Genomic DNA, 24,146 nt, shown 5'->3' on the forward strand with positions numbered 1-24,146 from the left:
AAATATTTGACATTATTGGTGAATACCTAAGTATCTTATAATGTCTTGTTATATGATAAATAAAGCTGAGATACATACCCTTGTCCACAGGCTCCTACCTGATTATTTCTGAGAGATACATTTCCTCCAGTGCAAACTACCTGGCATGCCATTGCATGCTTTCCTCAAAGATTGCCGCATGCTATGATACAATGATTGTGACCCAGCCCATGCCTTCAAGGAGTTTACTGCAACTCTCTTGGGGGAACATTATACGTGTGTTAAGTTGGAAACAATAAATAAGCTCACAGTCCCATGCGAAAGACACCTAGTCCTGACTCAAGGAAACCAGGCAAGTTTTCCAGAGGATATGCCATCAAGTTAAGTTCTAGAAGATCATCAGGAATTAATCACACAAATTGTGTATGTGTGTAGGCATGGTGTAGGAGAGTTTTTATTTCCAGGCAGCAAAAATCTAGAGATGAGAGAGGACATAATATGTTGGGGAGTTGATAGCTGCTATGGGATCAGAGCGCAGACTGCCATGATGTGACAGATGAGGCTAGAGACCAAAACACAGACTCATAAGCTATGTTAAGTTACTTCTTAGCGCAATGGAGAAAAGAAGGATTTTGAGCAGGGGAGTTTCATCATCATTGCTAACATTGAGTGTCTACTGGTTCTTAGGTCTTGTACTATGAAATGCATATGCATACTCTTATTTAATCCCTCCAAATACCTGAGGCAGGGATTCATGTTAAAGGGTTTGCCCCATCATCTAAGAGAAAAGCAAAACAGTGGCATGAAGATGGGGAGAAGTGAACAACTAACTGTGAGATACATTTAGGAAGTAGAATGAAAAGACCTGGTGTTTGGATACAAATGGAAAGCAAAAGAGAAAAAACAAAGACAGATGATTAAGGAAGCACTATTATTTATTCTCCAAACAGATCCACTTTTGAAAGTGAAAGGGGACACTAATGAAAAACTAGGATATATGGTCACTATAAAGTTAGAGTCCAGGTTTTCTAGCCTCTATTTCTTCACTCTCTGCAGGGAAACTGGGTAATAAATGAACATTTATTAAAGAGCTTGTGACCACAGAACAGGTTCTAGAGAGGAAGAGGAATTCAGTTTTCAATACAATGAGATGGGGGTACTTGTGGACCATCCCAATGGAGTTGTCCACCTGGCCACTGAACATTCGGGTTTAGAACTCAGGTGACTTTTCTCAGCAGATATATATATTGGTGAAGACAATGGAGTAGAAGAGATCACTCGCACCAGAAGCTTCGAACTTTTAAATTTTCCCAATACAACTATATAACATCCCTACATGCCCGTGCCTTGCTTGCTCTTTCAGCTGTTAGCATAATCCGAAGTTCACTAATAAACTGCCTTTACTTTATAAAACTTCTGTCATAATTAGATGGACATTTCTACCTACAGTTTGGTAAACAAATTGACAACAATGATTGTGTTTGACCAGTGTTTACCAAAAAGACAGGTAAAAATTACCCTCAGTCTTTTTTATCTGGGCATCGCTTAAAGTCCCTTCTCTTACCTAGAGTTGGTGTAGACAAAAAATGTTTGGTGAGTACCTACAATGTGCCAGGTATATGCTGGGAGCTCAAAACCAGATAAGGTCTCTGCACACAAGGAAATGATATTTTTAGCAAGGGAGGTGGACAGCAATGAAATAAATGAAGTGACCACAGTCTGTTAGTAATGCCATGAGGGAAATAATAGGTGCAATGAAGAGACTGAGTGAATAACAAGCTCACATGCATAGATCCACCCTGACTGAAAATTTCTCAAAGGCTTACATCCAAGGTGGCTGTGCCTGATGGGCACTCAGTCTTCTACACCAGTTCTGGTGATTCTAAACACACGGAAGGCTTCAAGCTATGCAGCTGGAAGAGACTATTACAGTATTCCTTTGGCCCATACCACCATCAATAGCACTTGCTTTGTGTAGACCCTTTCCTAGACAGAATGCTCTAGTATCATTCTAGTTATCAATTTCTTACTTCTTCCTGCCTACTTTATTTCTAAAGATTCAATCTCCAGGTTGGATATAAAATACAGTCACAGCAGAAACCCTTTAATCAACCTGATCAGGGCTGGCATGAGAGCAGTTAATTGAAAGAGTTAAAATTGATTTCAAAGTTAAAGTAGGAAACCCTTAAGATGCATATGTCCTTTTTTTTTACATGGGCAGGCAATGGGAATCGAACCAGGGTCTCCGGCATGGCAGGCAAGAGCTCAGACTGCTAAGCCACCATAGCCCGCCTTATTTTTTATATTTTATTTTACCATAAAACATCCTAATCTACTGTTGCAAGACAGGGCCTTTGCCTTGACTGTGTGGCCCCTAATTGAGTTCTGTGTCATATTTTCTACATACTCATGCTCATGATGAATCATATACAACTTCTAGCGTAAGTTTTTCTAAGGCAGAGTAAAAATTTAACACTAAAAAATTATTACGCAATCTGAGTGCAGGATGCTTCTACACCTTTATGATTTCTTCCAAAATCTTTTTTTAGTCATCTCAGCACTATGTATCAGCAACACACATTTGCTGAATATTTCTAAAGCACTCAACTTCATCAATGCAACTCTTTCTTTTTTGCATAACTCACTTTAATAATAATTATGAAAGCTAACTAGGAAGAACAACTGGATTGGGAATAAATAACTGATTCATGATAATTACACAACTCAACTCAAAGACCAGAGGGAGAAAAGCATGTTGGCCTGCTAGCTAGCATAGGGTTAACTGCAAGGGCCTGGGCATAGAGACAGAAGAGAGAGTGTCACTTGATCTAGTTTGTCAATTAAGTGGAGAGTTACTAAAACAAGTTTTACTTATTGGGGAGGAGTGGGCATAGGCAGGGAGAAAAGACTCACCTGCTTAACGGCAACCCAAAGTAGTACCTTCCCTGTAGAAAAAAATTCGTATTTTTCTAGTTGGTATTGTAATAGACTTTCTGAACCCTGGGATAGACATTATAAAAAGGAAAAAGAATCTCCACACCTGCTTTTATGGGAGGATGTTGCTTTTATTTCTAACTTTATCACTGGCTGGGAGTAATTGCATTTTTCAGTACAGTTCCATCAGCTTTGCGGTTTGTGGACATCTTAGATTCTGGGAAAAGGCTTTCTGTGAAATCAAGGTTTTAATGACCCTATGTTGCCTCGTCACCTTCTCATGCATTCGTTTGAGTTTTAATAGGAAATTTAGAGAGTCAGTCTCAAGGGAACCCGGGCAGCATCATTTAAATTGGAAGTGTCAACTTTTTTTTTCCTTTAATTTAATAGGTGTTATGCCATATAAGTTCATATGAGGTTCAAAGAATATTTCAGAAATTAATATCCATCATTCCTGATATCAGACAAGAAACAGAAATGTTAGGGGAGGGGAAAACACTGTGGTGGGGAAGGGGATGGGGTTTCTCCTCATTTCCTTCCTCCAAGACCTTTACACCTCATTGAAAAATCAGGCAAAATGCAATCTGTGAACAACTGACTTAGAACGGCAAACACCAGCTACCAGATATAATTGCTTCAAAAATAGTTCCAACCACTAGGAGATGAAAAGGTTTTTAACCTAAAATTAACGATTCGTGTTGAAGGTACCTTCAATTTCCCAAGAAACCGTTGGCCATTTAAAAATTTACTGTATGCTATTCAAGCAGACTTTGGGGTAAAACATCCCTTCTAAAAATATACCAGAAGAAATAAACAGGATGAAAGCTGTTTCTGGATAATCAGAGAACTGGTCAGCCTAAATTTAAAAAAAAGTCAGCGTTAACAAAACAGCTTCAGGCAGAACTTTAGGTGAAAATACACGAATACCTCTTATAAGCAATTCATACTTAAACAGAAAAGCATCTTAGAGGAGAGCCTATGTTCAACAATAAGCATAAATTCTTAAGCACACCAATGTTAGTAATACCCACACAGAACTAGACTAGAATAGAAAAGCTCAATTTTAATTTTAATAGTCTCCAATATTGTCAGTTAGCAATTTCCATAACTAAAGAAAAATTGTACAGAAATGACATCCAGTTGCTCTCAGAATAATAGTGCCTAAAGAGTGTCCAGACTGTCACATCCTAGTCAAATCATGTATTCTATTTATTACCTTAAATTCCACTGGGATAATTTAAAAATGTAGCCTACTATTTTTGAGAAAGGAAACCCTCAATCTTTCTGACATTATACACTTATTTTTCTGCTAACTCCTCACATTTCTGCACTAGTTTTCTAATACATGATAGGATTTGCACTAAAACCATTATAATACATAAGCAACAAGCACGGTTTTTATGCCAATTATTACTGCTAACCCTTTTCCATCTCTCCAAAAGGAAAATTTCAAGAACAAGGCAGGATCTAGTGGAATCTCAGTCTAATCCATAAGCTACAAAAGCTTCCACCGCATTTATATGTTGTAATAAATAATACTGAGAGAATCTGGGAGGGTTAGAATACTATTTCCCTAGAAATTCCGTTTCTTAACAGTAAAAATCAGGTTGTGAGCTTTTTTTTTTCATTTAAAATTTAATTTTGAATAACTGATAGAAGAAATGAGAAACTTTCTTAGCTACATTCTTACTTGGTATATTAATGACTAGTAAGAAATGAAAAAAATGAACTAAAGCCTTGAATCTGATTATGGTATTAGATATTGTAATTGTTGCAAAAAGCTATTCATTATTACCAATATTAAAAGCACATATTCTATGTCAAATATAAAATCCCATCTGATGAGATTAACTCATTCAAACATTTGGGGATATCTTTTGTATCTAATCATTTTGAAGAGCCCCCCAAATATAATCTCAGCCAAATTAATTTCATAAGAATGTGATAATGCTGAGGTACAGCCTAAAATTTTCCAGGTCTCATGGCATGAGACTCTATCTCAAATGAGCACTTATCCAGCTAACTGAGGAAATTCACAGCTCTTTTCAATTATTTTAAATTTATAATTATTGATAGTTGTATATGCTTTATTAGGGAGTACGCTGGCATCCAACCTCCAAATATTAGATGAAAGAACTTTCATCAAGATAGAATATATGCCAGGATACATATATTCATGTGGAATATGAATCATGCTCTATGCCTATCTGGTATGTAAAGCTTAGTATTCTTTTAAATCAACAATTAATGCATTTCAACAAAATTTTATTGAATTGTAACTATGTTGACTAGGCATAGAAATGGAAATAAATGAAAGAAATAGATCCTACCACCAAGGAGTTTACAATCCAGTGGGATTAATTTCAAATAAATAAACTGGCAGAAATAAACCAGCATTAACTGCCAGCCATATGAATGAGCCATTCTGGACTTGATTTAGATGAAATTTGTGAGCCAGTACCATAATATGATGAGACTTTGCCACCTTGGGAGGAGAATGAGCATAATTTTGCACATGGGAGGCATGTGAACTATGGCGACCAGTGGGTAAACAATGGCAGTCCCCAAAGATGACAGCCATCATTTGCTTTGCTCCCTGTATATGTTATTCACGTGTAGAAATGGAGGATAATTCTGCTCGCTTTTAATCTGGGCTGACTTTAATGACTAGCTTGACCAATGGAATGTAATGGAAATGACACTCTAGAACTTTCAAGGCCAGATCCTAAGAAACCTTACAGTTTCCACCTGGACCTGTTCGAATGCTCACTTTTGGAACACCTGGTTCCAAACTCCTGGAACCAGCCACCATAGTAAGAGAAGCCCAGGTCGTATGGAGAGTCTATGTATGGATACTGACAGGCAGCTCCAAATCAGCTAGCTCTTAGCCAACAGTCAGCAGCAAATTCAAGCCATGTGAGTGAGCTCTCTTGGACAATCTGCCCATTCAAGCCTTTGGGGAATGCCAGCCCCAGTCTCAAACTGAGTGCAACAGTATCAGAGACCCCAAGCAAGAATTGCCCAGCTGAAACCAGTCAACCCACAGAACACACAAAAGATATAAGAAACTATATTTTGAGGCACAAGGTTTGGGATAGTTTGCTATACAATAAAATTACTAAAACATTATTCTATCAGGTTAGATGTCACTCAATAGGCAATCAAAATCTCTAAAGAATGTTGAGATTAGAAATAACTTTCTCAGAGTTGTGTTTTAGGTAGATTCTTCTAGCAACCACAAATAATGAGTTGGGGTATGTCATGGTTAGGAACATGTGTCAACTCGGCCAAGCTGTGGTAGCTGTTTATCTGATTGGGCAAGTAGTGGCCTGTCTGTTGCAATGAGGACATTTCATAGGATTAAGTCATGATCACGTCAGTGCATCCACAGCTGATTCCATTTGTAATCAGCCAAAGGGGAGTGTCTTCTACAATTAGTGATGCTAAATCTAATCACAGGAAGCCTTTGAAGGAGGACTCAGAGGAGACAGGCCCCATTCCTGTTTCAGCTGGTGAGCCTCTCCTGCAGAGTTCATCCAGACCCTCCATCGGAGTCATCAGCTTCACAGCCTGCCCTGTGGATTTGGACTCTGCGTTCCTGCTTTATAAATTTTATATTTGCAAGTGTTCCCTGTTGATTCTGTTTATCTAGAGAACCCTAACTAATACAGGGTATAAAGAACTGAAGACAAGCAGGCAAGAAGCCATTGCAATAGTCCAAGCAAATCTTTATGGCTGGGAACCAAAAAAGTAATAGGAAGAGAGTATGGGCAGTTGTCAGAGATGAGAAGAGGTAAAATCTAAGACTCTCTAACTGATAAACTTAAGGAACAAGGAAAGGTAGAAGTCAAAGATGGTTCTGGTGTTTCAGAACACAAACAACTGAAAGGAGAATGATGCTATTAATCGAGATTATGAGCCAAAAGAAAGTAGGTATGTAGAAAACAGGAGGAAATCAAATTAGAGGTGCTGGAAGGTCATCCAGGGGGAGCCACTCCACAAGTGATTGGCAATGTAGGTATGGAGTTCCTTTTCTGGAATTACATGCTTTTTATATCAGTTTGATATTCTATAACCACCCAAGCCCAGGAAACATTAACTTCTTTTGTTTCACCACATTGTTAATGGTTTCTTTTTAAGTCAATGCCTTATTCTTCTGGCCAAAAGAGACTAGAATTCTTTATCATTAAAACAATTTTCTAAAAACTGAAAGCTCTTAAAGGTACATTTGTAAAAGTGCTTTGAAGAAATTCTTGTAAACTAAAAAGTTTCTACATGGAAATTTAAAATTTCAGATTTTCAGAGGTTATATCAGTATAATTCTTATTACATATTTGGCGGCATTTCTAATCATCTGCCTTAAAAGAAAAGAGCATTTGACATCTTGAAAAACCATGAGCCCTCCAGGCCTATGCTATGGTAAAGTTTTTTTGTCCTACCTAACAGACAGAACACAAAAGGAAGACTGAAATCTCTTTACCTATTTCAGACTCTTACTTGATATCATTAGTGCCTTCGAAGTCCTTAATCCTGAAAGTCTTTGTATTAAGTTCCTTAAACAATTGTGAATATAGAGAGGAACAGAAACATGATTTCCTTTTAAGGATCAAGGCCTGACAATTCATGACTGGCCAGGGTACCCTAACTTTAACTCTTAATTATACCTGCTTTCTATTCAATAACTTGGAAAGCACACACTATATAGTTCACATAACCGAGTAAATTAAATTAAGCATGTCGGCATGTACTATACCTCTTTTAGAAGATCATGAATTACTTTTTAAGTATTCACAAAATAAATTATATGAGGTTATAACTAATGTTACCAGCATGATCACATAAATTTAAATGTATCATTCAAATTCTATGGGTTTATTGCCTTCCTAAAGAGCCTCTCTAGACTTCTTTTCCTAATCACTATCCCCATGCAATTTTAATACTACAGATAAACTATATCTACTTAAGGACTGTATGTACAGCTATGCTTTATATATTAAAAAGAGTAAGATTATTTTCAAACTTCCTCCTAAGAACCAGTTTTCTCTACCTCAGGGGGATATATACTGTTACAAATGCATGGTTTAGATTAATAATTTGTTGGTACTCAAATAGAAAATATGCTTATAATTAAAATAAAGCTAAGCCCTACAGCACCATAGAAGACTCAAAAAGAATAAGAGAAAGACTCATGGCCACAGTTCTGAAAATTCCAATTTAAAGCTGAGAAGGGCAGACGATTTAACTTCTGGTACCTGTTCAGTAAAACTAGCAAATGCTTCCATGGAAAGGCCACAATCATTCCTTTGTTCTTCACTGATTTTACTGAGACATCAGCAACTCAGATCATTTGTGGTTAACAAGTAAAATATGGATTTTTAAAACTAAAAATATAAGCAGTTGTACCCATGAGGCTCTAAAGTACAAAATGGATAATAACAACAAAAATAAGTATTGGACAATCAGAAGAATTTTCAGTATATCTAACGGTGGAAATAGAAGCACTGACATTTGCTAGAAGAGGACTGAAAAGAATTAATGTTAAGATGAAGAACACAATTTAAATACAAACTGTTTTTAAAAAAAGAAATATTAAAAAATGATCATTTCATTAATGGCCTCAAAATTCCATTCATGTTTCTTATAATTAAAATTTCTCAATATGAAAACTAGAAGAGAATTTTTCTTCCTAATTAATATACTTATATCTCCTAACTTCCTTCCTCTAGCATTAGTAAGGCTAAGCTGTCAGTTACTACAGAATGGGGCTGGGATGGCCCATCCCTATGCAATTCGACCCACTCATCCCATCCCATCCACCCCACCACGCACGCACAAGGAAACTAATGGTAGATATTTAAAGCTACAAAAGAAAATAATAGGGTGATTATGGGATGGGGATGGGGTATGATTTACTTATAGCCAACATGTTATTCTCATAATCAGCAAATACCAAAGCTCTTCACCCACCCAAAGTAAAAACAAACAAACAAAACAGTTCATAGAGAAGAGAACTGATTCATTGATGCCACAGTTTTAATAGAGACATACTATTTAAGGGACATGCATATAAACCCAAATGCATCAAACCATTACTTATTTCAAGACAAAGAAAACCATAACGTTTTTTAAGACTTCAGCAATACTACTGACACTTTAGCATCACTACAAAATGCTTCTCTTCTCATTCTAAGGTGTAAGCTGTATGTGAATCAAATCTCTACTTCCTGTTAGTCTATGCCTTGGCAAAATCCCAACTTTCCCAGCAATTGTAAATGTTCGTATTCTATAATACCTTGATTCCATTGATTTTTTTAAAATGTCAATAAGGTATACCTAGTTAAAATCATAAATTATTCTTATATAAGTATTCTTTCATCCTACAATTTGTAAGGTAGTAAAAAGTTATATTTAAAAATGTGCTGGATATCTAGGTTTATAGTAATGACTGACTGATATTTGGTCATTTATAATAGATGACTTGATGACTAAAAAATTACCAGAGAAAACATAAACCAATTCTTTGTAAATCAGAGGTAGCCACCAATTAAATGCTCTGATTTTAGCTCAGTGCTAAAATGAGCAGTTGTTTGGACAAGCACAAAAACACTATCTAGTGAACAATTTACAGTAGGAACCCTGATTCAATCAAGTTTCTTCCTTCATTCAAAAAACAGGATTAGTGGCTAATAAAAACATGGTAACTAAGCATAAAATGTTATTCAACAAAGGATGTAATCTAAAAGCAAAATATTATGATAAAGGGTTTTTTTAATCATGTGAGAAATATGAATTGTTATTATAGTTTCTTCAGCAACATACCAAGCACTATGTTAGCTATTAGCAACGAACACGACACAGTCCTTGTTCTCAAGCTCAGTATATCAGGAGCAAAATCCTTTCCTTTAGAAAATTTTTTAATTAACATATTGATTAAATGAACCATTTCCCTCAAAAATATATGCTGGCTAGAGAACGAAACTATGAAAACCAAAGAAGTCAAGCCAGACAAGCGGTAAAGGTTTACAAGAACTTAAGTATTTACCTCGGCTCTGCACTCAGCCTTATTATATTTTTTTGTAGCAGAGAATCCTGTGATTTTTGTTCCAAGTCCTAAAAAAAAGGAACAGGAATTTTTTATTTTACTTTCAAAACTTGAGTTTCGAAATTAGCTATGCAATAGCATCTTAGAACAATTTTGAAGAAAGGCACACTAGGAGGAAAATAAAACTCTTTCAGCTACATAAAGTCCATCAAAATTCAAAATAAATAACACTTCTGTGTGTGTGTGTGTGTGTGTGTGTGTGTGTGTGTGTGTATTTAAACTAGGACTCGATTCTGTAACCAGTAGCTCCAACTACAATCCAAATAAAGCAGAGTTCTAGGGACAATACTACAAATGTTTACTATCTTACTTTTGTACCATATATTCCATATCCTTAAGAATATATGCCCATTGCATGCATTATTACTTTAACATGAAAATGTATAATCATGACTTAATTAAAAAGCATCAGAATATGAAAATATTGAAACTATAGCTCTGACCCCAGATGTGTAAATTAAAATTTCATGCAAAGTCTCAGAGCCTATCATTCACTACAGACTCTACAAATTTAAAATATTTTATCTGCCAAGTGGAAGCATAAAGACGGTTGCAATTAAGCATTTGGTCAACTGTTCTTGCTTGTTGAAGATGAAACAATGAAGGGCTGGCATGTTCTAACTTTCAGAGCACCTTCTGTTTCATTAGTTCATCTGGTCCTTCAACAACACAGGAAAAGGCAGAAATAACCATCCCATTTTATAGATAAGTAAGTGAGGGATCACAGATGCTAAGTAACTTTTTCAAGACCCAGACAACCTGGTGACTGAGGCTAATAGCTAGTTTAATAATTCCTCAATCACTGCTTTTGCTCTATTGTTACACATATCTCAGCACTGCCCATAGCTCTCCAGGGATTCAGCCTGAAACCAGAAGACAATTTAACATCATTCAAATTCAAGTTTAGCAAGAACAGATCAAGGGCTGACAGCAATTCAAATGCAAGGGTTTCTAATTAAAGCCAAGCAAAATAACTAATTATCATACTGAGCCGGCTGCCTTACAATATTAACAGTGTTCTAGAAGCCTATATGTTTCATACACCTTAAAATACCTTTTTTGTTCTATTCTTCATGCTTAGTTTTAGTCAGAAGAATGTCATTTGAATTGGCCTGAGCAAAATACTTAAGTTAAATACAAGCACACTGACAGGAAAGGAGGACATGCAGATAATTCATATAAAGCGATACAAAACTTTTCAAATAATTTGCAAACAAATCATTATACTACAATATCTCTTTTCATTTTGCTTCTTACTTCATTCTACAATCTAAGAACAAAAACATATATTTTATGATGAATACAGAAGATATCAACTAACCATCTCTAGGAAGATATCAGAAGAGTAGTAGTTGTAAATGTGTTTGTCCTTCAAAATAAGAAGAAGTGCAGAATCTCCAATAATCTTCCTCAAATTCATGAATGAACGAAAAAGTCTGTGAACCAAAAATTTTACCAATTTGAGAAATCATGCAAAAATCTGCATACCACATTTTCAGTTTCTTTAATAATGGCCAACCATTATTGAAAAAATGAAAGTGAAATCTATAATGCACTTATAAAGAATTGATTCTTTTTCTCCCAGAACTAAGTACTCAGAAAAAAGGCTTATCAGACAATATAACTGATAAGAATCCATTTAAAATAAGTTTCAAAACAAACGTACTCAAATTTCTTATTATTTCTACCAAATAACGAGACTACCCAGCATGATCAATGCCATTGAGACATTCAATTTACATAATAATTTTTAAAGAGTTGATACTTTATTTTAGAAAAATCTTTAATAAGGATTGAAACAATAACAAAAGATATGAGAATTAGCTTCCAATTCACAAGAAAATTCAAATCATATATACCCCAATCCACACAAATTCAAATAGATATTTTGTTGTACTATTTTACATTCCTATGCAAAGGAACTAGAAAAAACAGATCCAGGTAATGAAACTTGTCTTCATCCTTCTTACTTTTCTTGGTCAAATTATTAACTGTATTCAAATTGTGATTTTATACTAAAGAATCAAAGGATGTTTACAAATCAATTGATTCAAGATCAATTCTGGAATATATCCACGATATGGTACCAGTTATTTCTAAAACACTATCCATGAGAAAAGAACTTGCTTCAAGTTTATTCAAATGCACTCATCTTTTTTTAAGGCTTTATAGAGCAGGCATCTCTAAGTAAATTCATACCAAAGAAATCTGTAGACAAACCTTGCTAATCATGTTTTCAATCAACCACCAGATGAATTTATTATGTTTATAGAGTGATTATATTATTTTCTCCAACACAGAAAGAAACTTTGGATCTATGCCTTAAAGACAGTATTATTGGCATGCAAAATGAAATTTGTAAATGAATTAGAAATAACTTCTTTTTGTAGAGCATTAAGATTTTCTTCAAAGATTTAAATGATCATGATCAATAGTTACTAATTAAATACATTTACACAATGATCTGTAACTATAGTTCTAAAATCTTATGGATTTGAGTTCATGCTATCATCCAGCTGGATTCTCAGTCTATTCATGTTTTCCTAGATGGGAATAAATGTTCTTATCAGACTAAAAAGTCACATGAATGAATACAGCTATGGAAACAAGTCCTTCAATCTAAGCCTCCTTCTATTTACTACATGGCTATCTTTATTCATTGGGTAGTCGAAATCTGCAGAGTTAAAAGTCATGTTCTTCACCAGCTAAAACCTTATATATATTTTACATATATACACGTATTTATACATATACATTTATAAACATATATATTCATATATATATATATATCAAAGAGTCCTAATTAAAAATAAGTGACAGCCATGGATCAATGTTCGCATCCTAACAGTATATATGCGATCTTCTGAGTTGAATATCAAAGACTAGAGCACAGCATTCCTCAAATGCTTCATGAGGATGTAAAATGTTGCTTTTGTTTAAAACATAACAAAACATGGTAAATATTTGGGGAGCAAGACACAGCAAATAAATTGGGGAGCAAAACTGATGTTTCATCAATGGGGGACTTCTCAGAGCCTCTAATACTCTAACATGCACTCATTCTGTTTATATGAAACATAGTTCAGGAAACAGCACAGTTTTCTAGTTTATTGCCACTATTGTTGTTTTAAGGAAATATTATCATGTCTGTTATTTGATAATTTGATTTATATGTTAGCTCCCTCACCTTCAGCCTTTGTTCAGCTTCCTCCCACCTATCTTAATTCCAATTTAGGAACTGGCAGATTTTGAGAACATTTCTGTAACTGATCTCATTGCCATTTCTTCTTCCCTTCCAGATACTCCCTATTATCCATTTTTAAATTGATTGTCTAGACTTTTAAATGAATTAGTGTCCTACTCTAATTCATTTTTTCATGTCATGATTAGAATTAACTTCCAAATATGCCATGATGTATTCGTGCTCTTCAGTTTATAATTATATAAACATTCCATCTACCATTGAAAGCGTGACTCTAAGAGTCACCCTTAGGTTGGCTATGGAAAAAACGAGAAGGGGCCTGAATCGCTGATGACATTGTACAACTATCATACCTAAACCAGCTGCCTGAAGACTTCTTTCACACAGAATAAAAATAAAAAGGATAAGGTTTATTCTGTTTGAGATTGCTATTACTAGCTGCCAGATGCAATCCCTAACTCATTCACCAGCTAATAAGACATTGCTGCCAAGATCTGAATGAACAATAGTCAAGAGTCCAAGCACTAGAGAGCTGCAATGCTAGCTGCATCAGTTTATAATTCTCCAACCTGTGTTTTGAAATTTCCTACATAAGATGTCTGTGCTAATGACTTGATAATTGTTTGTGACTTTTCAATGAAGTGTGAAGTGCTTGCAAGTTTACAAATGTCAAGTACAATTTGAGAACTGTTTGTTTTTTTCTCTAAGATGCGATTTTGGACTAGGATGTCTTTACAAGCTGAGAGCAATACAAAACATATGGAGGAACTAATGACAGGCCTCCTGGAAAGGCCAACAGACAAAATATTCTGTAGTAAATACCCAATGACCTATACCCAATCCTCTCAACATGGCAGCCAGAGAGCCAGCAAGTAGACATGACTCCTCCATTTCCTCTTAGGTGCTCTGCTCTGATCTGATTCTAAGCAGCCACATTTTTAAACTTTCAGTAAACCCAGAAGGCAGAAGCTGGTGAAAAAGGAGAAATAAAGGATCTTGCCTTATTTTCAAAAATGCTTTCTATGGGAAAAAAAAGTCAACATCATTCTCATCTAATGAGCTTTCTCTACTTTAAATACAACTCAATTTCAATAGACAGATATCAAATATATTTGCCACATAAACTGCAAGATAGTAAGTACCTTGAATATATTTCTTAAGGATTCACTAACAAAACCTCAAGACTGTTTCCTTCCCTATTTTCTAGAAAGACAAGCAAAATTAATAGCTATAATTTAATTAATATTTATTACAATTAGTGATATCAATTGTGGATTGACTGTCTAATTCGACTTTATGTGCTATACATACTTCTCACATATAAGAGTATTTATGGGATTCACCATGCAAGTCTATATTATAAGAAATTCACAGCATATTTTTAATGACTTTTAAAATATATTCAAAGTATAACATTGTCGATAAGGGGGAAAAAAGGCAGGAAGAAATAAACAGTCTAAACTCCTTCTCTAATCTAAGTATCCCCTCTGCACTGATCCTAGCTAATATAATTCAAACTCTGGCATGATAATGGAGATCTCTTTTAACATAAAAGGTAAATCTTTACATTATTAGGAAGCTCTATTTATGAAGTTCTCTCCTATTGTGAGCCACAGCCAAAACTCATTTCTAATTCTGAAGCATAGAAATAATTGAACTTCTACTCCCACGTTCATCTGACAGTACTTCAAAGAACTAAAGAAAGCTTTCTTATCAAAACCAAGGCCATCCCTTTTCATTCCCCATTTCTTACATCATCCATATATGACAATTTTCCAAGGTTCCTGTTCATGGCTAAGCTTCTTGGTTTATTATTTTGTGTCAATGTCCCTCTAAATAAATGAGATATCGAAGAACAACTGGCTGTGAAATAGGATGAGATAGGCTGGTATAGAGTGGGGCTTTTATCCTTGGAATTCTAACTATAATTTCTTTGACACCAAATCTTTGGTCAAGAAGGTAACCCCAATTACCACACTATACTTAGGAGAAAATAAGATCAGCTTTAGAATAATGCTTTACTCCTCCATTTTCAAAAGTGTACTGAAATAAAAAGTTGAGACAGCTAGTACTTGGTCAACAGATTGCTTGAAATGTGCTTTGAAAATTGGTGGTATTTTGCTAAATATTGACAGCAATATTTATAAGGGATACAATATGGTCTGATATATATTAACAACTTCATCAAAAGATATAAGCTTTGACCCAATATTTTAAAAGACTTCTGTTACCGAGATCACTTCTCAATAATTCCATACCTGACACCATAATCCACCACAACCCAGTCTTTTGCAGTTCCTGCGATAGCGTCATGATGTTGAAACAGTCCCAGATTCCTTCTGGCTTCTGTCAGTGCCTCATAATGTGATGATGAAAGAAACTTACTGAGCTTGTATTTCTGAGCTTGTTTCAGGGCGAAATGGTAAAGAATTTCAGCAGTCCTAATTGCATAAAACAGTCGTTAATTTTCATTTAACAATGAACATTTTAGATTATCATCTTCAATTATGTGGCCCTGATGCCATTTTAAACATTTTTTTTTTTCAATCCACAATTTTGGTACAATATATGAGAAAGATATCAATGATAAGCATTTCTGTAAAATCAACACAGCTTACATCTAGCGTTATCTAAACTGCCAATCATCAACACCACCAGGTCTACGCTGATACTGGTGGGCCTTACTGAAGATGATGCTGGAGAGAGGCCAGCACCAGTTGGCAGCCACACAGGTTTATTTATATACAACAAAGCGAAAAACCATCTGAACATAGCAGTGAGAACTGGATAAGTCTCTATGTCCTTTCTTATCTCCACACAGGTACCACGAACACCACAAGCATGGCAGCTACGCCCACATCTGAACATTAAGAGAGGAGCTGGCAAGGAAATGCATGGGTTTGTGAGTGGGAGACTGAAGTAGAGAGGAGGCAGAAAACAACGGCCCAACAGCTCAGTGGCAAGGTTAGTTTTAAATGCTGAATGGTAACCTGATTTTAACACTGTAAACCAAAAAATGATAAAACACATATTGTCTTTTCCTCATGTATTTTAAAATAAAGAAAACAGCAATTTAGTGTAGGGATCCATTTTGAGCAAGATATGGAGTTTATGGTTTCCATCTTATGCTTTTGACATCAGAGTATATGGTTCAAGACAGGTTTCTAAAGAATTCTTTATAAGACACGACTTGATGGAGTGAAAAGTCTAAGAAGGTTCCATATGTCTAACATGGTAAGGACAATAGAAAGAAAATCAAAGCAGCTTGAAGATGGATCAAGGTGCCAAGGTAGAGGAGAGATTGGGAAGTGTCTTTTCTTTCTTTTTTTTTCTTTTATAAAAAATGATGAACTCCAAATAACCTCCAGTTTTGAATTCTAACCTTTTGAAAATCAAGGCCTGAGAACCACTACATTAGAATTAAGTAAATTATGTGTATGTGTTACCAGCGATCTCTAGCAAACCTTTCCTGGTTTTGAAAAGGGTGTCTATACACAACAGGTACAGATAACCTAAAACATTTAAAAAGTTGATTTAAGTGAATATTTGAATTTTTTTCTTCTTTACACTTTAAAAGTTTTATCCCTATTTTTTATACAGTGAGCATTACTAACACTATTAGACAATAAACTTATTTTCAAATAAATTTATATTTTGAAATTTCTAATTATTTCATGTTTTTGTTTTGTTTTGTTTTCTCTTCAAGCAGCAGAGCTTTCTAAATATACTACGAGCAAAAACTACCTCCTCTTAGGTATGTTCAATAAATTAAGATTGAACCAACCTTTATAACTCCTTGCCACTAAAAATAATCAACACTTATGAATTACTAATATAGTGGTCCAAAGACTCTCTATATTATGTTAGCACTTGCTCCATTTTACAACAGAAAGTTTAGAACCTAGGAGAAAAATGGTTGACATTTTATTGGAAGTATGCATAATCTCCATAATATAAATACTATTTTATTATAAATAAAATAATACGTATTCACCTGGCATATCTGTGACTATCCCAAACAAAAGTAAAAGATTAGGCTTTTGAAATAATGATAACGAAATAACAATAATGCTAATGCACAATTAGCAGTAATAATAATAATAATAAAAACACATACTACTATACCAAAACGCAACTCTTGAAGAAATTCATAATTCCATAAAACCTTTCCAAAAAGTACTCAGTTTCCATTAGTATCCAGATAGGGGTAAACATAATCTTTTTTTTTTTAACACTAAGATTCACTGTGAAAATGAATTACTCTCTCAGGCTATACATGCATAGAAAGCCTTGGGAGTGCCAGGAGTGTTTAATCTTAACTAAAAAGAGTCAGACTCAGTTACATAGAACTGTACTCTCCAATGCAGCTATTTACACTTAAATTAATTAAAGTTAAATGAATTTTGAGGCTGTTTCTCAGTCACACTGGCCACATTTCAAGTGCTCAAAGTCACATGCAGTAGCGACTACCATATTGGATAGTGCAGAAAAAGAATATTTTACCACTGCAGAAAGTTCTATTGGACCATGATGGAAATTTCTACTGGATAATGCTGGTGGAGAGTGCTTTTATACTCCCTATTGACTTTTCTGTCTTCTTCATGTCAGTTTATTTTTTTAACCAGTCACTCTGCTTGCTCCATCAGTTTTTATCTCTTTCAAATTTTATTCTTCTAAGCAGAAAAATTATATGTACAGTAATGTTTTTCCAAATGAAATAAATAAGAACTGAGATGGAGTCTCTACAGTTCTCCCATGAATAAAATATGTTAGTTTTGGAGTATGCAGTTTGAGGTCCATACTTGCTGCTGACAGGCCCTATTTTTTCCTTTTGATCCTTGCTTGTGTTTCCAACAATTAAGTTTACCAGATTACTGACCTGAAGACACACATGATGACATCACTGAATACTGTCAGGGCATGTGAATAATACAGGTAATAAATTAGAAATATATAAAACATAAAGAGCAATCCCCAAAAGAGCTAATTAGATCATCTACTCTACCTTCCAGAATAAAAACCCATGTAATAATCTGACTATGTTGTACATTAGGCAAACCTCTGCAAAAATGTTATGATAACATAGAAGTGAATAAATTAAGTTAGCTATCTAAAGACAAATGTACCTTAGATGGGATTCCATGATTCTATCCATTCGTTTATAAAAGGGTCTTGATGTAAAGTAGCCACTCCAGTAATGATCATCTCGGTCAGCATAAGTGAAGAAATCTCCACTTAGAACAGGGAACAATGATTGGCTTTTTCTACTGGTTGCACTTGCTTTATCCAGCGCATCAAAATAATCTGACAAAGTTCCAAACTGTATCTATTTAAAAAAAGTTATACATCAGTCATTCAACTCTACCTTAAAGTTATTCATCAATTATTCATCTCTACTGTGTTGGTTTGAAGCTGAATGCATGTGTCAGAAAAGATCATGATTTCTTAATCCATTTCTGTGGGTATAGACCTATTGTCGGCGGACCTTTCCGATAAGGTTATTTCAATTGAGATGTGACTCGCCCTCATTCAAAGCAGGTCCTAATTCTCTTACTGGCATCCTTTATAAAAGGATAAAAGGCATAAAAAATGCCTCCCACCCCAGGGGAGTTGAGAAACAGAAGCAAAAAAGAGGGAAACCCAGAGAAGCTGAGAGAGGAAGCCACTGAACCCAGAAGCTGGAAACAATGAAATCTGGGAGAGAAGGATGAGCACACTTCACCACGTGCCTTTCTACTGACAGAGGAGCCCAAGTTTGCTGGTAACCAGTCTTCAGGGAGAAAGCATTGCCTGTTGATACTTTGATTTGGATATTTTCCTGGCCTAAGAACTGTAAGCTTGTAAGCTAATAAACTGCCACTGTAAAAGCCAACCCATTTCTGGTGTATTGCATTTTAGAAAACTAAAACATCTACCTGAAATTAATCTCTACCTTAACTTGTGCTACCAAATTAAGTTGCACATATAGCCCAGATATTATAAAAATCAAAGTGGGGGAAAATACTTCTACTTGTCTCAAATCGCAAGTTAACTAAAAGAAAACTTGCATACCTAAGCAATTATAAGGAGAGCTATTGAGAGCTGCAAATCTGTAGCTATAAAAAGTCTTTATATATCTCTAGTATTTGCAAGGATCTGGGCAAGAAGTCATCCAAAGGTAGATGGAAGATGGGGGGCAGCAGCAAAAGCAAAAGACACATTTTGAACAAAATGTTCCAAAGTCTGAAAGAACTATTTTGTTAGCTATAAAAATAAAGTAGCTTTATGTATCGTCATATGCAATACCTTCCCCTCCTCCAAGTTTGAGTTCTTGTAAAGGAGGAAAGACTACAAGGACATTGTATCATTAAATAAAAAAAAAAAGGAACACCTTTACTAGCAAGTACACTGAGCAGAAAAAAAATACCAAGACTGACAAGAATTACAAGGTTGATTGCTCAAACAAAAACATCTTTCTGACTAATGATTTAAATTACCGGTTGTGCTAGTTTGGGGCTGTTATGTACCCCAGAAAATGCCATGTTTACTTGGTCCATACCTGTGGGTGCAGATCTACTGTAGGTGGGACCTTTGATTGGGTTGTTTCAACTGAGATGTAACCAACCCAATTTAAGATGAGTCATGGTCCTTTATATTAATAGAGAAAAGGCCAAAGAGCTGAGAGAGAAACACCAGAAGTTTAGAGAGAGCTTAATCTAATGTGTGTTACAATGATTTTTATAACAGCCAGGCAGATGATTATTTCTAAATTCTAAGTTTATATTAAAGGAAAAACAATTTTGAACTGTATTATCTACTGTCTTCATTTCCCTGCAATGTGATCTTGTGTAGGTTATTCTATTTGTGATTCCATTTCCTCATCTAGATTTGGGATAATTACAGTACCTACCAGAAAATGTTCAAAGAATTAAGTAAGTCAAAGTAAAGAACTTTAAAAAGGTAATGGCAAATAACAAGCATTCAGTACACGTTAGCTAATATTTAAGTATCATTACACATTCAATTCCATTACTAGGAAGGAGAGTGCAGTTGTGCATGTGTAACCATACAAAAAATGACAATCACAAATACAAGAAAATAACGACATTAATTTTGTACCAACAGGTACAGATGAGCTCGGAAGGTAAATATAAGAGTAGTGAGAGAATATACAATGATTACATTTACTTTTGCTTTCCTCACCTATATAAAAAGTGATTTCAATTAGATAACAAAAATTCTTTCATTTGTAAATTTAGGAATCTATGGCAAACTACAAAGTTAACAACAACGGAGTATACCCTTTAAAAATATTTCAATTAAATGTTGGTATTAGCTGAATGAAAACACATCCTTCCCAGCAATTTTCCCAGAGAAAAGTTTATATAAGTAGCCTAGTGGGCTGCCTTACTTAATTCAGTCTTTAAGAAATAAAAAAAAATACGATTCTATCTGTGCTAGAGAAGTTTCCAAAAAAGTTTTACTTAAATTTTCTAGAGAATCTCTTGGTAGCATAAAGAATAACCACATAAAAATATTTGAATGGGGAGGTCCATGGTGGCTCAGCCTTCAGAGTTCTCACCTGCCATGCCAGAGACCCAGGTTCAATTCCTGGTGCCTGCCCATGCAAAAAATATGTATATATATATACATTTTTTTGATGATTTTTACATTAAAAATAAGATACCTTTCTTAGAAAAAACATAAACAATTAACAAATTTTAAATGTGCAATGATCAATGGCAAACAGGCTTATTTGACTAATTCAATGCCAATTTCTTAGCCAGCTGAACTCAATTATTTGCTTTTGTTACTTTCTTCAATAAAAAGAGAATAATAAACATTTGAATCTAGCTTTGACAGAATAACTTCGCAAATCTAATGTTCAAATACATTTAAAGTTATCCAAGGGCAACCAAAGTATTCAAGACTTGAAGGACAAAAATTCTTGAGAAAAAAGAAATGCATGAAGGTGAGCCCTACACTCTACCAATTTCACCTTGGGGCATTTGTCAAATCATTGCTCAAGGACTAAAAGGCCTAACAGGAAGCAAAGCCCTAACCATACAGAGGAGACAAAAACTGGAAATCAGGGTCATTGACGTACCCAGAATTTGAGGGGTCAAGAGCCTGGAAAAAAAAAAAAAAGAAAATGCAGAAAAGGAAAGAAGATATGTATGTACTATTCTTCCTTTCAAGTCATTTTCCAATTGTTAAGCTGAACAAGGCAAATATCTAAGAAGCTGATCAGGATGATTCTGCTAAGAAGTGTAATAATAAGTACATACTTTGGTCACCTTGTAGTATGAGTATTAATAAGTACATATAGCAAGGTTATTAGATAGAAATTTAAAAATTTATATATTTAAATATACCATGTTCATGAATTAGATGGCCAACTATTTATAAATACATCGATTCTACTCAAATTGGTCCATAGATTCAATGCATTCAATCAAAATCCCAACAGTTTTTTCTGTTTTTGTACAAATTAACAATTTGGTCCTAAACCTATAAAGAACAAAAGGTCAAGAATAACCCACACAATTTTGAAAAGAAGAATAAAATTGGAAGACTTATACTATTAGATATTAAGAACTTTTATAATACTATAATAATTAAGACAGCATGGTATTGTTATAAGGATAGCCAAACAGATCAGTACAGCTGAATAAAACTAGACATTTACCCAAACAAATGCAGCCTCATGATTTATTAAAAAGGGTCAGTGCAGTGGGAAAATTATGAACTTTTCAATAAATGGTGCTGGGCAAAAGAAGTATCTTGAACCCTACCCTCATACAATTCACAAAAATCAATTCCAGTTAGATTATAGATGTAAATGTTGGCAGTAAAACAATACTTCAGTAGAGGCTATCTTCGTAAGTCTTAGGGCAAACAAAAATTTCTTAAACTGGAATAATCATAAAGGAAAATATCTATTTTTAATCAAAATTATGAATTTCTGTTCATCAAGACAGCATTGAGGATGAAAAGGCAAGTCCCATTCTGGGAGGCAATTTTTGCATAATCTATAACTGAAAAAGACTCAATCCAAAATATACAAAAAAATGACAAACAGAAAAAGAAAAACAAAGCAAAATAATTAAAAAAAAAAAAAAAGATCAAGTACTTAAACAGCTACTTCACAAAAGAAGATAACCAAATGGCAAAAATCCTCATTATCACCATCACATACATTAAATACAAAATAGAATGATCACATATATTAAGAATGATTAAAAATGAGGTGGGGGATGGAGGAGGAACCTAATAAAACAAATCTGAATATGAGTGTGCAGCAACTGGAGCTGTCATACAAAGCAACAACTAATTCATCTTAAATGGTATATTATTTGGCACAATCTACTGAAGATGAATATGTGCACACCCTATGACCAAAAAATTCCATCTCGCTCTAGATCCACATAAACTCACATACGCATGAAACAAAAACATGCATAAAATCTTCAGAGTATCTTTACTGGCAACAGACAAAGACCAGAAACAACCCAAATGTCCATCAATAATACAATGGGTAAATTTTGGCACATTTATTTATAAATGAGTACTGCAGATACTACACAACATTTAAAATGAAGGAACTACAGCTTCAGTGCAGCAACATGGATGAATCCTGCAAACACTAAGGTAGAACAAAAAAGGCAGACACCAAAATATACATACTTCATGATTACTTTCGTATAACATTCAAAAACAGGCAACACTAAATCACAGTATAAGAACTGAAAATAGTGATGAGTTTTTCAGGGGCTAGTAATGACCAGGAGGGCATCTGAGGGACACTTCCAGGAACACTATAAATGGGCTTACATGGGAGTTTTAATCTGGATGGGGTGACATGGGAGTTTTAAACTTGAAAAGAGGTATCTGTAGACTTATGATTAGTGTACATACATATACTATACTTCAATTTAAAAAATTAAAAAATTGTCTTCATGAGCAAATAAAGAAGAATTAGGTAAAATTCCAAAATCAGGATCTAATTCTTCAGAGTTTTCAGGTGTAAGAGTCATCTTTGAGGAGAACCCACAGATGATTTAAATGTAGTCTCAAGCTCAAAGTTCATAACTGGGTAGAAAATCAATTTTAAGTATCTACCTATCTTGAATACAATTGATATTTTATTTATATTTTTATCTATTTGATATTTAAGTTCCTTAAATAAATTTGAGTTCTCACTGCATAAACTGTGCTCCATCATCAGCTTTCTAATTTCCTACAAGGTAACAGTATACCTTTTCTGCAGTAACTTCACAGAACTTCCAGTCTTACAGGTTAATATACAACCATTAAAAACATGCTAGGTAAGTAATTTTCTCATGTAGGGCCTATAAGAGGCCTTTTAAAAAATGCTTTAAAAGATTTATTGTGCAAATAAATATAAAGAAATACAAAGAAATATATGACTCTTGTTTGAATCCTGACTTTAATAAAAAAAAGTGTTTTTATGAAAAGATCAGAAAAATTTTAATTTAACTAGATATATGATATTACAGAATTATTGTTACTTTTTTAGATACGACAATAGTATTATGATTCTATTTTTAAACAAATTCTTTATCATTTTCAAAAACATACTGAAATAGTTGCAACTGTAATGACAGGATATTAGGGATTTACTTTAAAATAATCCCACAGGGAAGGGTGAGATGGCACTGGGGCCCAGCTAAAACAAGAGTTGATTTGAGTTGCTGATTGTTGTAGCCGAGCCATGAATATGGGAGGAGGGCTTCTTTGTGTTATCTATCAGTACTTTGGGGTATGTGTTAAATTTTCCAAAGGAAAAAGAAAAAAAATTTAAAAAGCGAAGAAACACAGGCAAATGATTTATTTTAAGTCTAGCTTACCTAGACAAAAATGCTAGTGTATTCTCTGGACAAAAGATACTTGTTTGCAGAATTCATGACATGTTCATCTACATCTGCC

General features: G+C 34.5%; 1 protein-coding gene across 2 annotated transcripts in view; it reads right to left on the reverse strand.

Annotated features, from left to right (window-relative positions):
- Positions 1-24,146, reverse strand: part of MAN2A1 (mannosidase alpha class 2A member 1) — a 260,528-nt gene that overhangs the window by 141,241 nt on the left and 95,141 nt on the right. For both annotated transcript variants that reach the window (XM_077139007.1, XM_077139008.1), the window contains exons 9-12: positions 18,344-18,543; positions 15,476-15,658; positions 11,337-11,451; positions 9,956-10,023 (exon numbers count right to left, since the gene is read on the reverse strand). In XM_077139007.1, the coding sequence (XP_076995122.1) occupies positions 9,956-10,023; positions 11,337-11,451; positions 15,476-15,658; positions 18,344-18,543 (566 nt within the window). The remainder of the gene's footprint in view (positions 1-9,955; positions 10,024-11,336; positions 11,452-15,475; positions 15,659-18,343; positions 18,544-24,146) is intronic.

Source organism: Tamandua tetradactyla, chromosome 21, assembly GCF_023851605.1.
Source record: "Tamandua tetradactyla isolate mTamTet1 chromosome 21, mTamTet1.pri, whole genome shotgun sequence".
NCBI classification, from domain to species: Eukaryota; Metazoa; Chordata; class Mammalia; order Pilosa; family Myrmecophagidae; genus Tamandua; species Tamandua tetradactyla.